This window comes from Cervus canadensis, chromosome 23 (genome assembly GCF_019320065.1).
Source record: "Cervus canadensis isolate Bull #8, Minnesota chromosome 23, ASM1932006v1, whole genome shotgun sequence".
NCBI classification, from domain to species: domain Eukaryota; kingdom Metazoa; phylum Chordata; class Mammalia; order Artiodactyla; family Cervidae; genus Cervus; species Cervus canadensis.
Genome location: NC_057408.1, coordinates 2,172,083 through 2,190,081, shown reverse-complemented (window position 1 = coordinate 2,190,081; position 17,999 = coordinate 2,172,083). Strand labels below are relative to the sequence as shown.

At 40.3% G+C, this 17,999-nt stretch overlaps 1 protein-coding gene across 2 annotated transcripts in view; it reads left to right on the top strand.

Moving 5' to 3' along the window:
• LOXHD1 (lipoxygenase homology PLAT domains 1) overlaps positions 1-17,999 on the top strand; it is a 193,735-nt gene that overhangs the window by 57,972 nt on the left and 117,764 nt on the right. For both annotated transcript variants that reach the window (XM_043444370.1, XM_043444369.1), the window contains exons 8-12: positions 330-580; positions 9,128-9,263; positions 10,090-10,250; positions 11,254-11,340; positions 11,768-11,903. In XM_043444370.1, coding sequence (XP_043300305.1) covers positions 330-580; positions 9,128-9,263; positions 10,090-10,250; positions 11,254-11,340; positions 11,768-11,903 — 771 coding nt within the window. The remainder of the gene's footprint in view (positions 1-329; positions 581-9,127; positions 9,264-10,089; positions 10,251-11,253; positions 11,341-11,767; positions 11,904-17,999) is intronic.

The following is a 17,999-nucleotide window of genomic DNA, read 5'->3' as shown; positions in this document are numbered from 1 at the left end:
TTACTCAAATTTTAAAATTATAAAAATAATAATCAAGTTCAGATAAATAAAGGCCTATATCAGCAACAGTAATGAAAATATAATTCTTTCACATTCTTTGGACAGAATTTTTTGCTTGGACATAAGGTTTAACCCAATAAAAAATTATGATTCTTCAAAAAAAAAAAAAAGAAAAAGATAAAGTGAGGTGGAGAGGGCACTGGATGTCATCCAGAGGAGGAGGATTTGGGTGTATGGCAGAGGTATGGCTAGGTGCGGGAGGAGGTGGGTAGGACATCGTTACCAGCCTGCACTGATCCCTCTCCCTCCCCCTGTTGTTTCCATACCAGCCATCTCATACGTTGTCACCGTCTTCACTGGGGATGTCCGGGGGGCCGGGACCAAATCCAAAATCTACTTGGTCATGTATGGGGCCAGAGGGAATAAGAACAGCGGGAAGATCTTCCTGGAGGGCGGTGTGTTTGACCGTGGCCGCACAGATATCTTCAACATTGAGTTGGCTGTCCTCCTCAGCCCCCTGAGCCGGGTCTCCATTGGACACGGCAATGTGGGCGTCAACAGAGGCTGGTACTGTGAGAAGGTAAGGGAGACCCTGGCCTGATTCAGACACTCTCTTTACTTTGCAGGCTGTTGTTTTGTTGTTTTAGTCACCAAGACATGTCTGACTCTTTTGTGACCCCATGGAATGTAGCCCACCAGGCTCCTCTGTCCATGGGGTTTCCCAGGCAAGAATATCGGAGTGGGTGGCCATTTCCTTCTCCAAGGGATCTTCCCAGCCCAGGGATTGAACCAGAGTCTCCTAAATTGGCAGGCAGCTTCTTCACTGCTGACCCTTAACACAGTAAGATGCACTTTACCACTGAGCCACCAGGGAAACCCCTCACTTGCAGCTACAAACTCTACTGTGAATCCTATTTCCTACTGCCTTTGGACGAGTTACAAAACACATGGGAAATCCCTTTCACGGGGACGCTGGGATGGTAACATGACCATCTGATGTCTAGCTGATGGTCGGGAATGGGGGCTGCTCTGTACATGCAACCAGGGACCCGACACAGGGTAGGTGATCCGGGGTGTTCAGCTGATGGTTATAGTCTGTCCTGATTCCTGATGCAGTGTTCCACTTTAGTTTTTAAATGGCTCCATAACAAGTATTTTTAAATACATGATTTTAATTGTGGAATACTTATGCTTTAAAGAGTATACATAATAAAAGTAAGATATAGAGAATGATTTAAAAGCTCAAATGTTAATTTTGCCTACCACTTAACTTAAAAGAACATTTCCAATGCTTCTGAAACTCCTCTGTGTCTTTCCCCAATCATATAATTCTCTCTCTCTCAAAGAACATATACTACTAAGAACTTTGTCTAGGTGTATATTGTTGGTTACTGGCAGTTTTCACTCAACATTATGCTTTAGAGATCATCTGAATTGACAGCAGAAGCTGTAGACCATCCCTTTCCCATCTACTCCACTGCATGATTCGATTTCAACTTATTTGTCTTTTCTTCTACTGATGGACATTTTGGGGTTGTTTCTTGATTTTTGCTACTATAAACAATACTTCCATGAAATTGTTGTATGTACATCTTTGTACAAATATGCAGGAGTTTCTCAGGATGGAAGTTCTAGGCTGTAAGGTAAGTGAATCTTCAGTTCTGAAGCTTAATTGTTTCTGAAGAATTCCAGTTTGTTTTCCAAAGTTGTTGCACCATTTTATTCTATCAGCCATTTATATGACACATTTTGTTCCAGACATCCTTGTCAATGCTAGATATTGCCTGAATTTTAAATTTACACCATTTAGGGTGTATAAACTGGTCTTCATGTGGTTTTAATTTTTATTTTCATGATTACTACTGAAGTTGAACATCTCTTCATTTCTTTACTGTCCATTCATATTTTTTTAATGGAAAATGCCTGTTCATGTCTTTTGCTGATTTTTCTGTTGAGTAATCTATTGCTGGATTTATTTTTAGGAGTTCTTTATTAAATCCAGATAGTAATTCTTTATTGATAGTATTGTTGTTGTTGTTCAGTCACCAAGTCATGTCCAGCTCTCTGTGACCCCATGAACTGCAGCACACCAGAATTCCCTGTCCTTCACTATCTTCCTGAGCTTGCTCAAACTCATGTCCATTGAGTCAGTGATGCTATCCAACCATCTTATCCTCTGTTGCCTCCTTCTTCTCTTCCCCTCAATCTTTCCCAGCATCAGTGTCTTTTCCAATGAATCAACTCTTCACATCAGGTGGCCAAAGTACTGAAGCTTCAGCTTCAGCATCAGTCCTTCCAATGAATATTCAGGGTTGATTTCCTTAAGGATTGACTGGTTTGATCTCCTTGCTGTCCAATGGACTCCCAAGAGTCTTCTCCAGCACCACATTTTGAAATCATCAATTCTTTGGTGCTCAGCTTTCTTTATGGTTCAACTCTCACATCTGTATATAACTACTGGGAAAACCACACCTTTCACTCTGTGGACTTTTGTTGGTAGATTGATGTCTCTGTTTTTTACTACACTGTCTAGGTTTGTCATAGCTTTTCTTCCAAGGAGCAAATGTCTTTTAATTTCATGGCTGCACTTGCCATCTGCAGTGATTTTGGAGCCCAAGCAAATAAAATCTGTCACTGTTTCCACTTTCTCACCTTCTATTTGCCATGAAGTGATGGGACTGGATGCCAAGATCTTTGTTTTTTTAATGTGGGATTAAGCCAGCTTTTTCACTCTTCTCTTTCACCCTCATCAAGAGGCTCTTTAGTTCCTCTTCGCTTTCTGCCTTTAGGGTGGTGTCATCTGCGTATCTGAGGTTATTGATATTTCTTCCAGCAATCTTGATTCCAGCTTGTGCTTCATCCAGTCTGACATTTCACATGATGTACTCTGCATATAAGTTAAATAAGCAGGGTGACAATATACAGCCTTGACATACTCCTTTCCCAATTTGGAACCAGTCTGCTGTTCCATGTCCAGTACTAACTGTTGTTTCTTGTCCTGAATACAGGTTTCTCAGGAGGCAGGTAAGGTGGTCTAGTATTGATAGTATTGTTGATAGTATATGTTCAAATATCTTTTTGTAGTTTGCCATGTTTTTTGAAGGAGAGGAGATTTAAATTAAAAGTAATCTGTCTTATCTTTTCCTTTATGGTTAATGCATTTTGAAAGAAATTTTACTTCTCCTAAAGTTCTAAAGACATTTTCCTACATCCTCTTCTAAAATTTGTAGAGTTTGGTTTTCTTGTTTATATGTTTACATCTTTAATATATCAGGCATTGATATTTGAATGAGTGGGGATCCAACTTTCTCTTTTTCTATACAGATATTTAAATGCCCCACCAACATTTATTGAAGGACTTCAAGAATCACTTGGAATTATTTTTAAAAATAGAATCTTGGGCTCAAACCCAAACCTACTGAGTCAGAATTTCCAGGTAATCTGGGTATTTATACATGCTTTAGGTAATTGTTATCATTAAAGAAGTCTAGGAAGCCCTGGATAACTAAATAATAATCCTTTCCCCACTATTCTGAAAGAGCAACTATCACATGTCAAATTCCCCAAATGTATGATTTGTTCTGAGCTTTCTAGGCTGTTCCATTTATTGATTTAGTTTATTCCTGCACTAATGCATTACTCACTATCTTCACTTTACACCTTTACACTAAGTCTTGGTATCTGCTAGGGAAAATTTGCCCACTTTATGCTTCTTTCTCAGGTATATATTGACCTATCCATGAACCTTTATCTTCCATAATTTTAGAATTTTTTTTGCCAAGTTCCATGAAGAACTGTTGAATAGAATGCAACTGGGTCTGTAGACTTATTTGGAAGAACTGACATTGTTACTTTACTAACTTTTCCTACTTATGATCATATAGTACCCCTTAAAATTTAGGTCTTTAATAATTCTCAGCGTAGTTTTATATTTTTCTTAATAAAGGTCTTGTGTGTCTTTGTAAATATATTCATAGAGACATTTGTTGCTATTGTAAGTGATATCTCTTTAAAAACTGCTTATATTTTTTTTTGCTGGGGTAGACAGACATAGAAGTACTTTTGTATATTAAGTTTATATATAGTTATCTTGCTAAACTCTGTTATTAAGACTGATCATTTGTCTATAGTTTTATCGTTAAGAGTTTTTATTCTGAGTTGGTGTTAAACTTTATCTACTGCTTTTTATGTACTTAATTAGATTGTCAAATGGTTTTTCTTTTTTATTTATTATGGTGAATTACCAGTTCTTATGGTAGACCAACTCTGAATTTCTATAAGCCAAACTTGGTCATAATGAATTTTAATTTTATGTTTCTGAAATTGATTATCCAACATTTTATATAGAATGTATTATGTATTAATGTCCATGAGTGACATTAGCCCTTGATTTTCCTTTCTCGTACAGTCCTTGTGAGGTAAGATCTTAGAATAAAATGAGAAGCATTTTTTTCTCCTGAAAGAAGGTATAAAAAAATCCAGTGATCTGGTCAAGATAGTGTGGGATTGTGTGTGCACACCTGTGAGAGAGAGAGAATAATTACTGATTTAAAAAAAGAAAGTTGTGTTTTTGTTTTCTTAGTTATAAAATTGGGGCTTCTGCAGTGGCTTAGTGGTAAAAGAACCTGTCTGCAATGCAGGAGATATATGAGTCACAAGTTCGATCCTGGGTTGGGAAGATCCCCTCAAGGAGGAAATGACAACCCACTCCAGTGTTCTTGCTGGGAAAAATCTCGTGGACAGAGAAGCCTGGCTGTTATAGAATTATTCAAGTTTTCCATTTTCTGTTGAATCTGAATGAGCTATATTTTTCTTGGAATGCGTGTATTTGTAGACTTCAAATGTCCTGATATAAAGTCATGGACAGTATTCTCTTACCTTTTAACCTCCACTACATCTGTAATTATAATCTTATTTTCATTCCTAACATCATCTATTCAGATATTCTTGCTTTTTTAAAATATAATTCTCATAAAAGTATATTTAGTCCTTTCATATAACCAACATTTTTCTTTGTTTACATTCTACTATATCTTTATTTTCTATTTTATTGTTCTTTATTAGCTCTTCTAAATTTCTCTGGGTTTCAGCTGTTGCTATTTTTTAAATAAATTCTTAAATTGTATTCTTAGTTTATTCAATTTCAGCCTTCTTCTTTTCTCATAGTATAAATGTTGATACTATAATTTTCTCTCAAAGTAGTGCTGTACCTGTGCCCCTCATGTTATATTTCTGCTATCATTCAGTTTGATTGTATTGTTTCACTTTAAAATTCAACTTTGTTGAGTTATAACTAGCATAAATAAAAACGCATTATTCTGAACTGTACTGCTCTATGAGTTTTGAATACTCTATGAGTACATGAATTCATGTACACTCATGTAACCATTACCAGAATTAATATATGAAATATTTCCATTACCCAACATGTTCCTTGTTCTCCCTCCCAGTCAGTTTCCACAATTCCACCAATCCCATTTCAGTCATTAAAGATTAAATTTGTCTTTTCTAGCATTGTCTCATGTATTAGTACTTCTTTCTTTTTATTGTTAAGTAGTATTCCATTGTAAGGGTATACAACATTTTGTTTATTTATTCAATTATTCATGCATGTTTAGGTCATTTCCAGGTTTTTTGTTGTTGTTGTTATTATGAATAAAGTGCTATGAACATTCACGTCCAAGTCTTTTTATGGGCATGTTTGTAATTTTGTTGGGTAAATACGTAAGAGTGGAATTTCTGTATTCTATGGTAAATATACATTTAACTTACAAAAGTCTTTTAGAGTATTTTCAAAGTGGCTATACAATTTTGTATGCCCACCAGCATTGTATGAAAATCCCAGTTGTTTTATAGCCTCACCATCATTTAGTAATGCCATCTTTAAAATTTTTAGATATTCTTACAGATATTTAATGGAATTTAATTTTGTTTTAATCTACATGCCTCTGATGACCAATTACATTGAACATTATTTTTTCATATGCTTATTGATCATTTGTATATCTTCTTTTCCTTTTACCGCTTTTAAATTTTTTATCTTTTTATTGTTGAATTGTGAGTTCTTTCTGTATTCTTGATACAAGTTCTATGACAGAACTATCTATAGCTATGTATGAATATGTAAATGTAATATATAATTGTGATAAATAATATGTATCTTATATATGATGTTCAACTCTTTGGGATCCCATGGACAGTAGCCTACCGGGCTCCTGTGTCCATGAAATTCTCCAGGCAAGAATACTGGAGTGGGTGGACATTCCCTTCTCCAGGGGATCTTCCTGACCCAGGGATCAAACCTGGGTCTCCTGCATTGAAGCCAGATTCATTATTATCTGAGCCACCAGGGAAGCCCATGATATATATTATATATAAACAATCTCCCAGTATGTGAGTTGCCTTATCATTTTCTTTTTTTTTAATTTATTTTTTAATTGAAGCCAAATTGCTTTATAATGTGTTGGTTTCTGCCATACAACAACACTAATCAGTCATAATTATATATGTGTGTGCTCAGTTGCTCAGTTGTGTCCAACTCTTTGCAACCCTATGGACTGTAGCCCGCCAGGTTCCTCTGTCCATGAGATTCTCCAGGCAAGAATCCTGGAGAGGGTTGCCATGCTCTCCTCCAGGGGATCTTCCCAACCCATGGATCAAACCCACATCTCCTGCACTGTAGGCGTATTCTTTACCACTGAGCCACCGGGGAAGACCCAGTTTTATATATATATACCCCCTCTCTTTGGAGCCTCCTTCCCTTCCCCCACTCCCACCCCTCTAGGTCAGGCTGGGCTCCCTGTATTTTACTGCAGCTTCCCACTAGCTAGCTATTTTACATATGGTAGTATATACATGTTTAAGCTACTCTCTCAACTCAACCCACCAGCTCCTTCCCCTGCTGCATCCACAAGTCCATTCTCTACATCTGTGTCTTCATTCCTTCTCTGCAAATAGGTTCATCCGTCCCATTTTCCTAGATTCCATATATATGAGTTAATATACAATACTTGTTTTTTCTCTTTCTGACTTACTTTACTCTGTACGAGAGGCTCAAGTTTCATCCAACTCATCACAACTGACTCAAATTCATTCCTTTTCATGGCTGAGTAACATTTCATTGTATATACGTACCACAGCTTCTTTATCCATTCATCCATTGATGGACATCTAGGTTGCTTCCATGCCCTGGTTATTGTAAATAGTACTGTAGTGAACATTGGGCTACATGTGTCTTTTTTTTCATTATGATTTTCTCATGGTATATGCCCAGTAGTGGGGTTGCTGGGTCATATGGTAGATTTATTCCTAGCTTTTAAAGGAATCTCCATACTGTTCATAATTTGCCTTTTCATTTTCTTAATGTTTTAGAAGAGCAGAAAATTTTAGTATTGATGAAAGTCAATTTATCGATTTTTTCTTCTATAATTTGTGCTTTTTTGGTTCTTCTTTGTCATTCCATTTGAAATTCTTTCATTACCCATTATTTGTTTTGAAATGTAATTTTTAGGTTCCAAATACATATTGCTTTCTATGTTTTTGTTATTTATTTCAATATTGTTTTAATCAGGAAACATTAATGATGCTATTTAAATTTTTGAGATTTACTTTACAATGCATTTCAACCTATGCACATGTTCCAAGAGCTGAATTTAATTTTGATTTTAATTTAATTTAATTTTGATTTTATTTATAAATTCAGTTTGCTACTTTTGTTATTTGAATCTTCTGTCTCCTTAATAGCATTTTGTCTGTTTGATTTATTAACTACTAAGACAGATGTGTTGAAATTTCCAATGTCAATGATAGATACTTAAATTTCTTACTATAGAACTAACAATTTTCGCTGTATATTGTTTGAAGCTACATTATGAAATATAGAGTTATTTTAACCTTCTGGTGAATTGGATCTATGCCACAATCCAATCTGATACTATCTTTTTCATAAATTTAGTCCACTTGTATTTATTATAATGACTGACATGTCCGTTTGTCCTGCTTTTACTTTTCTTCCCTTTTTTTGATAAATTGATTGGTTTCCTTGATAGTGATTTGGAAACTATACACTATTTCTGGTTTTTTAGTGGTTACTATTGAAATTTTAGCATACATACTTACTGTGAAAAGACCTAAATTTAATCACCGTCTCTGTTTCTCTCTTAGACAATTCAAGAATCTCAGAAATTTCTAATGATAATAATCCTGCATCTAGGTTGTATGCTATTTTTGCCTAGTATTTTAGTTCTATTTTAAATTATTTTTAAATCCACACATTATATGTTGTTTTGTAGAGTCATTATTTGCTCAGATTTGCCAGTGTGTTTGCTTGCCAATTCTTCTTGCACTGAAGACCTCTTTTCTGGTGTCAGTTTTCTTCTTCCTGCTAAACTTCCTTTAGAAGTTCCTTTGGTTAAATAAGGTCTATCAGTGGTAAACTCCGTTTTAGTTAATCTGAAAATTACTTTCTTTCATTTTCATTCCTGAAAGAAGTTTTGGAATATAGAACTCTAGACTGAATTCTAATTCCCTTATCCCCTAATATCATCTGGCTTCTGTTAGTCCAGTTGTCATCTGTCTTTTTTCTCTTGATGTTCCTAAGATCCCTGTCTTTGGCATTCTGATGCTTCTCTTCAAAGCATCTAGGTGTGTCTGGGTTAGATAGACTGGCATGTTCTAAACCTATGATTTCAGAATGTGAGTAGAGATGGACAAGGCGTGGGGGAGAAGGTTGAATAAGGATCAAGCCCTGAAGAGGGTAGTTCGTTTTTGTATTAAATTATAGATATTAATTATCTTTTATGTGATTGACTTTTTCCACAAGACAAATGTAGGGTATTAATTTAGTATTCTAGTTGTTTGGTTCAGACTGAGATTTTAGGATGCACATAAGGAAATATGGTGTTCAAAAACAGTGTGTGTATAGAGAAAAATGTTTGATATTTGTGCTAGTAAATTGGAACATGGATGATACCTACTTGGGAAGATTTCCTAGAGGAGGTATTTCTTGATCCAAAATTTAACGAGATAGGCTATATGACCCTAAAGGTGGGGCTAAGGAGGCTGTTGAACGTTGCAAGGAAGTCCCGATCAGGGGACTTGCTGCAGAAGATGTCATCCTCTCCCCCAGGTGGTGATTCTGTGCCCCTTCACTGGCATCCAGCAGACCTTCCCTTGCAGCAACTGGCTGGATGAAAAGAAGGCGGATGGACTGATCGAGAGGCAGCTCTATGAGATGGTGTCTCTCAGGAAGAAGAGACTGAAAAGTAGGTGGAGGGGCCTGGAGCCAACAAAGGCCAGGATGTCAAACCAATGGGTACTCCTGCTTCTCAATTTTCTTCTGGAAAGGAAAGGGTCCCCCAGGGAGCTCAGTTCTCCAAGGTACAGGCCACACAGAGTTATATTCATGGCACGGAGGCTGATACTCCAGCAGCCCCAAATTGATACGCTGCTGTGATGGGCTAGTTGTTGAACTGAATGGTCGAACAGAGAGCTCTCTGAATGTACTGGCCACAGTCTGGGTGGAGTCTATTCTTTCCCCTACTTAAAACTTACTAACTGACTCTCACCAGGAGACACAGACATAAAGAGCAGACTTTTGGACTCAGTGGGAGAAGGCGAGGGTGGGATGATTTGAGAGAATAACATTGAAACATATTCATTACCATATGTGAAATAGATGACCAGTGCAAGTTCAATACACAAAGCAGGGCACCCAAAGCTGGTGCTCTGGAACAAGCTAGAGGGATAGGGTGGGGAGGGACACGCGAAGGGGGTTCAGGATGAGGGGGGCACAGGTATACCGATGGCTGATTCATGCTGATGTATGGCAAAAACCACCACAATATTGCAAAGTTTTAATCTTCCAATTAAATTAATTAACTTTAAAGAAAGGAACATTAAGGCATACACTTTCAAATAGCAAGGAACCCTTCATTTCCCAAATTTGGTACTTGCTATTATATAATGGGAGAGTGAGACACAACTGCATTTCAGTCTTGATCACCTTTGATGTGCTCATTTTCCCCACTGGAAGCATGAAAATCTTTTCACTTTTTTAAGTTTATGATGCAATTGGACCTATCTCTGCAGAATTCCCATGGTCCCTGTGGGTCTGGACGACCGACTTGAAGAAAGCTGGTTCCAACTCTCCTATCTTCATCCAGATTTATGGGCAGAAGGGGCGGACAGACGAGATCCTTCTGAATCCCAACAACAAGTGGTTCAAACCCGGCATAACTGAGAAATTTAGGGTAGGAAGGAAGTGTGATGGGGTGGGATGGAGGAAGGATGAAGGGGTGTAAGACGCATTTGTCATGGGATTCTGGTTTTCGAACCCAGGTTTGGATCAAGTTTGAAGACGAAAAGGTGAAATAGAGTCCCCAGACCCTTGCAGGAGTGCCACATTTAGTCTACAGGCAATGCACTGGGGTGCAAAGATCTGGCCCTTTATCTGAATCAAACAGTTCCAAACCAAGCATGGGAGAAGAAGCAAGTATGGAATGGCTTTGGACATCCAGGAGCCTGGTGACTTGGGGAATCATTGTGGAACAGAGACCCTGAGCACAGTTAGGGTCAAAGAGCCCAACCTGGACTGAAATAGAGTGAGCAGCCAATTTAAGGGAAAGTATACATTTTAGAACATTTAAAAATAAGTTCAGCTTTAAATTTTCGATATGTATATAAGTAGAGCAAGGCTTGTTTGCCAATGGAAGTGCTGCTCTGACCTTTAGGTAAGAATAATTTTGTAATTTGCGGCTCTCTTTTCGGAGCACCCTGTTGGAGCTTCTATTATACCTTCAGTTCATTGCTCGTTATGTATTTGTCTTCTCAGTTAGACTTTGAGCCCCTGGGAGAGGGCATGACCACCTTATTGATCTTTTTGTCTGTTTCAGTGCCCAGCAGAGTCCTGGGGCTGTGGGCCTGTGTTAATTTGCAGGGCTGCCATATAGATTTTGTAACTGAAAGCTTATCATTTGGAAGATTTCCTTTAGTCAGGATCCTACTGTGGGTCAGTTATTTTTGTTCAGTTTCACCGGCCCCGGCTGAACCCTAGATCTGCAGCTGTCTCTCCCTCATGTGCCATTGGTTAAAGGAGCACAAGAAGATAGAGTATATGAGGGTGGTTTGAAGTAACCTACCTTGATGCTGAAAAAACAACTCAAAGCAGATGCCCTCCTGGCAGGGGCTCAGCTATGAGGATAAATTCATTTCACTTGATTCTGTCCATTCAAACCTTGTTATTTCTCACCATAGATTGAGCTCCCAGACCTTGGCAGGTTTTATAAGATTCGGGCTTGGCATGATAAAAGGAATCCTGGTTCTGGATGGCATTTAGAAAAGGTGAGATGACCATTTTGGGGTTGGACGGTGATTGGGAGAGGAATCAACATGGTTTCTTTCTAATGACCTTGTCTTATTAGTTTGCCTTTATCTGTTGGGAGTGTGGATGGGGAAGGGTTACAGTGAGACCTAAAATTGGACACATGACTCATGGAATTCCTGATGAGGACAGGACTTCCAAAGTAGGCTAAAAAAATGCTTAGGTTTCAAGAGACTTGCCTTGTGTCCCAGTCACCTAGCTGCCAGGCAACTGTGGGTCTCCAGGGACCAGAGGGATAAATATTAATCTGGCACTCCATCTTCCACAAGAGTCTTCTCTCGGGGGATGGCCTTGTCCTCCTTGAGATGAACTAGCAGAACAGGAACCTCAAGGCATGGATGAATATCTCTAGTACACCCACTTGCTCACCCTAGGACTTCATTCCAGATGACCCTGATGAACACTCTGACCAAGGACAAGTATAACTTCAATTGCAATCGCTGGCTGGATGCCAATGAAGATGACAATGAGATCGTTAGGGAAATGACTGCTGAAGGCCCAACAGTACGGAGGATAATGGGCAGTAAGTACTGACGGGCTCTTTTCCTGGGGGAGGTAGTGGAACGGGGGTGTGTGTGCCAATAGGAGTCTGACTCATGAGTTGTAGTCTTGTCCGCTATGCATCATCAGGCTCCCTCGGAATGAGGAATGAGTTTATAAGATCCTATACTCAAGATAGGCTTGTAGGAACCATCTCCAAGACATGAAGCTAAAGCTCTATGAGGATGGGTATGGGTGAGAAGGGGGAGATTTCTGCATCTTCAGGTTGGCTATGAGACGACGTGAAGAATCCACACTGAACAATATTTCTCCAGACACTCCCTGAAATTAAAGGAAGCATCCTCTTCAAATTATTCATGAGATGCTCTTCAAAAAAGGAAGGCTGGACCTGGGTTCTTACAGCCATACTTGGCTGCTCCCTTGTGATCCTCTATTTCTATTTGAAGCTAGTAGGAGAGAGCGGAGCTTTTAATCTGGAGTCATCCACAGTCAAAGAGGTAAGCGAGACCATTTTGCCTCTAGGTTGTACCACCAGAATGCTGGCAAATACATGGCATATGTCCTATCCTTTTTCCTTGGCAGACATTACTGAGCAATCACATCATTCTTTCCCATTGAGTCTGAAGCGAGCTTTATGGCCCTCAATATGGCACTGCAAGCAAATATTAGCAATTGGTCAGAATTAGCACTTAAGATAATTAAGTGCAAAATTAATTTGAAAAATCATAGAAAGTTAAGACTATATAGAAAACAACATCACCCATCGTTCCTGAAGTCCTTCTAAGTATTTGGATAATGTCACTTCTCAGGCATCTGCACATCCAGTAGAAGCTCTCTGTCTCTCTATATACATGTAAAGAGGGATCACCCTGTTAGTTCAATTAGGCAATGCTTGTAATTAGTACTATTTTAGGATTCTTCTTCAATTTTAATTAAAATATATGACTATGGAATATTTGTGTTCAAAGGTCCTTAGAATAGCTTGATGCAGATAAGGAAACTGAGGCAGTTCTTACCCCGATTATACAGTTAGAGGCAGAGTGGGAGCTAGAACAAGATCTCTTACCTTGTCAGTGACCATACTTGGCCTTTTCACATTCAGTAGTATTTTCTTTGGCAGCAAGGCAGTCATCTCCCTGAAAATATGATAAATAACATGATCCCTGCTCAGCCCCCAATTAGGACTTTATATAAAATGTAGCCCAAGGCAGAAATACACCGACTGTTACCTGGCCTGCCCTCTTTATGTGCCAGAATTGAGCCTGTAGATATGAACAATTGAGGACAGGGTCTTGAGATCTGTTTTCTAAATCCTTCCAACCAGTCCTCATGAGATTAGCTCCTCACTCCCTATTTCTGAAGTTACCTGGTGCTGTCATTCCTGAGACTTTTTGCAAGGTTGCTTCGTGAATTTCACAACTGACTGCTCTAATCAATTCTCTCCGTCTGTTAAGTCATGGGATCTCAAACTTCAGCATTATCACCTAGAGGGCTTCTTGAAACACAGATTGCTGTGCCTCACCCATGGATTTTCTAATTCAGTAGGTCTGGGGTGGGGAGCTCAGGAATTTGTTTATCCAACAAATTGCTAGGGGTCCTGGTGAGGACCCCCTGTGCTAAGGCATCAGTCACTTTTCTAGCTGTGCTCCAGCTTCTGAGATTTGGTTGCTGTTGTCTATATGCAACCCTCTCCTCAGGCTTTCTTGGTGACAATTTTGTGTTTGGTTAAATCTTTAAAATACCAGTGTGCTGTCATTCTAGTGAGATATTTTTTTCAGAAAGAAAGCTGCCACTTTTACTTAAATGCCCAGGCTGTTCTTTTACCTCCATCTCTTCCTTACCTTGACTAAAGCATGACTCCCCTTCTCCCAAAGCCCAGTTTTCTGTCCTCACAGCTGTGGGGCTAGCGAGAGGGGGCGTTCTCCTGACTCTCTCTGCACTTCCAGCCTCAAAGCTCACACTGCTCATAGGGGGCCTCTGTCCCAGCTCATTTGCATCTTCTGTTGCCTCTGTTCACGCTCCTCTTTTGCACTGTGTCCCCTAGTCACTCTCTAGATCCCCCACTTCTACCATTGCTCTAGAATAGCAATTAGTCTGCTTGGGCTGCTGTAACAAAATACCATAGACTGGGATTTTGAAACAATGGAAATTTATTTTCTCATAGTTCTGGAAGCTGAAGTTCAGGATCAGGGTGTTGGCAGGTTGGCTTTCTCCTGAGACCTCTCTCCTTGCCTTGGAATTGACCATCTTCTCACATGAACTTTTCTCTGTTTGTGCTCCTATCTGTGTCCTAGTCTCTTCTTAAAAGGACACCCATCATACTGGATGAAGGTCCACACATATGACTCATTTTATCTTGTTTACCTCTTTAAACATCCAACCTCCAAAAACAATCACATTCTGAGGTCCTGGGGGTTGTGACTTTGTCTTATTGACCCTGTTCATTGTCTTGATGTATCTCACCGTGCACACTGTTCGCTGAACCCAGGATAGGCAAGGCTCGAGCTAAGAGACTGGAGAAGACTCGAGGAACCGTAGGAACTGGAGACATGTTTATTCTCTCCTGGCTGGCATGGCAGCTGTAGCAACAGATACAACATAACCCAATATAACCACACCCAACCCTTCGGGGCCTTTCCTGGTGAAGCTCATATAGGCCTACCGCACGAAGTAGCCTGTGACCAAGTTGAGTACCTCATGACGCACATTCACAGTGCTATCAATGGTCTCGGATGTTACAAAGCCGTGCAAAGTCATTGTTTACAGAACATGGGGCCAGAGGGCATGAGAGCCTGGCGGGGGGAGGGGAAAAATGAGACAGCCTGACTGGCGCCATCTTGTTTATTCCCCAACAGACTTCAACATATGGATTTGAGGGGGACACAGTTCAGCCTGCATCAGATAGTATCTCTCAAAGTGTGGTCAAGGGCCCATTTATATCAAAATTGCCCAGAGTGTTTGTTAAAACGAAGATTCCTGGGCCCAATCTCAGATAATACCGACTAGACTCTCTGAGGACTATGCCTGGTAATCTGTATTTTTATCAAGCACACCAAGTAATTTTTGCACATATCAAAACTTGTTCCACTTCATCAATGTCCAAATGGAAAATCCATTCATCCACATGCCAGTCCTCGTCCACTTTGCTGCCCTTCACCTCCCTCCCATGCCACTAGCCACTCCTCAGTACCTCACTCGGGCTCATCCCACAAAGCTGCTCCTCTGAGCTCTGACTCAGTCTCCACCTCCAACTCGGGCTCCTGAGCTCCTCAGCTGCTCATGACCTTGAGGACACACACACCACACTTAAACTCGAACTCCACCCAGCTCCTTCTTCCCTACATTTCTCCTGCTCTGTCAAGGACTTGTGGGTGTGTGGAGGATATGTTTTAGGGACAGGCCTTTAAGAAATTATCCAGTGGGAAGAAGAAGCGATCTTGAAATTGGGCAAGGACCAAGTTGACTACAGAGGAGAACATAAATTCAAGAAATACTTCGCAGGTGGAACCAGCAGGATCTGAATGAATGCTGTGGACACAGTGGGGAGATGAGCTTCCTGCTGAGGAAGCTGGGAGTTGGAAGTAGGGATTTGAAACATTAGAAGAGATCATGGTAGGAGGAGTGGGGAGGAAGAGCGTTTTCATAGGTTACATACAAAAACACACTTGTTTGTTTTTGCCTTCTGCGATACTATTACAAGACAATGGCAATTAAAAAAATTCTCTGTTGACTAGTATTGGATTGAAGTGAACTAAGTCGAGACCTGGCACCCTTCACTGGCGCGCTTGCACCTGTAGCAACATGATACAAGGAAGCTACAAGGGACTAAAAATAACTGCACAGATACAGCAGTTGGGGCAATTATGAACCATAGATACAAAAGGGCCACAAACCAACTGCCATTTCTGAATCGCAGGGAGCAAAAGCAGGATGCTGCGTGTGACCCCTGCACACAGCACCACCAAGGGGGTGGGCAGACCACCGAAGCCACCAATCTGCCACTACCCTCATCCCGCTTAAGGAACCAGTTGCCCTCCTCGAGAGCGAGCAAGGGCACTTGTAAAGCCTTGCCTGAATTTCTTTTCTGGCCTCTCACCAATTTCTATTGATTAAAGAGTCCCAGGACCTGGGTTTGTAACAGAAGAGCTGTTTGTTCTGGCTATAAAGGCATTTTAATGTCGTCTGGGGGTCCTGGGCAGTACTTTGGAGCCCATACCAACTTGAATTTCTTTCCCTCAACAGTTCTTTTCGGCCCACATAAATTTCTCTTGTTCTTGGAACATACCCATGTCCTCATTCACCTCTACAGGAACTCAGATCTCCTCTTCTGGTCTGGATGCTTCTTTGTAACAGTAAACAGAGGTGGTGGCAATGTCTCACTTCCCCAGTTGGTACCCTGATCTTGTGCATGATATGCAGGGTTTCCTGGAAATCCCTTGGGGAGAGCCTTGGGCTCATGTAAGATGAGTAAATACCAATTTAAAACCAATTCTCTAGGTTTGAATCTATGTGCTCCAAGTTTACTTAAAAAACAAGGGCTAGTCAAACAAGAAATTAACACCATGTCTGAGAGCCAGGATGCCACCAGGGGTGATCGCACTGATTAATGCAGACCAGGAAACACGGACAAAACACTCACCAGCCCACAATTTATTTCCACCTTGCCTTTCCCCCAGGAGCTATGTGAGATAGTAAAACTGATGAGATTAGCATTCTCCAGTGCGTGCCCAGCAGAAGTGATTTTGTACCACTGATGAGCGGGCAAGAGACCACTGGACTCAAGTGCTGAAAATTGTAGCTTCTTGCTAATCAGGCTGAGCTGTAATTTTAAAATTAAAGTACAAGAGGCTCCAGTACTTACTGTCTGTTTGAAGTCTTTCACTGCTGATAACTCACAGTTAAAATCATCTTTAATTGCCCACAGGCTTCTCGCCAGGAAAGAGCTTGAAACCTTAGTGGCAGGTGGGCTGGGAGGGCCCCCTCCCCTAGAGAGGATTGGGACCCCTGACAATGTCCAGGCAAACAGACCTTTGAGCTCCTGAATAGAGGGGACTGGAATTCCCAGGCACAGGGATTTCTGAATTCCCTTATCAGCTTGCTTCTGGGAAGGGCCTAATATACAACCGGAAAAGGCAAAACGACCTTCATCAAAATTTAGAATGAAGTGAGGCACGCCCCCTCCCCTTTTCTGCTTCCACGTTTCGTTACTCAATCCAGTCACCGCTATTTGTTCTGATCACTGTTAACAACACCTATCGTTGGGAGCTTAACACAAAAGCATCAGCTTCGTTTATGTGAAGGCTGAAAGTTTAAAACACGTAGCTTCTGTATTTTAGCAGAGTTGATTGGAGAGACAGCAATGGTTGAATGCCAGATGCTGTCCCCCAAAAAGGCAGTGTTGGAGGCAAGACCTTTCCCCCTCGTTGGCTTCAGTGGCTGCCTCTGCCAGCCCCAGTCAGGCAGGTCTTCAGATAAGCTTCTGTCCTTGACCTTTTCTTCTAACAAGTGCTTTTGCTCAGACACTGTATCTTCAGATTCATATATTTAAAGGTCAAATTTAATTTTCAGATGTCTTCATATTGCCAAGTAAAATTGGTATATGACCAAAAAAAAAATCGTGCGTTGAAATCAACTTACTGGTACGTCATTCCTGATGTACTTTATCTTCATTTTAGATGGACCACGGATGAGTGGTGTTCATTTTAAAAAAACAACAGCTATATTGAGGCATGATACATGTTCATACAAATCATCTATTTAAAGTATTGAGTGGCTTTTAGTATATCGATAGAATCATGCTTCATGACCACTATCAACTTTCAGAACATTTTCATTGCCCCAGAAGGAAACCACATGCCCAATAGAAGTCACACCCCCGCACCTCACTCCTTAGCTCTGTACTTACCCATCTGTTTAAACCAATAATCTATTTTTTGTCCCTAGATCTGCCTGTTCCGGACATTTCATATAAGTGGGATCACTTAATATAAGGCTTTTTGTGCCTGTTTCTTTCACTTTGTGGTTTAGTTACTACATCGTGTCCAACTCTTTGAGACCCCAATGGACTGCAGCACTTCAGACTTCCTTCTCCTTCACTGTCCCCTGGAGTTTGCTCAAA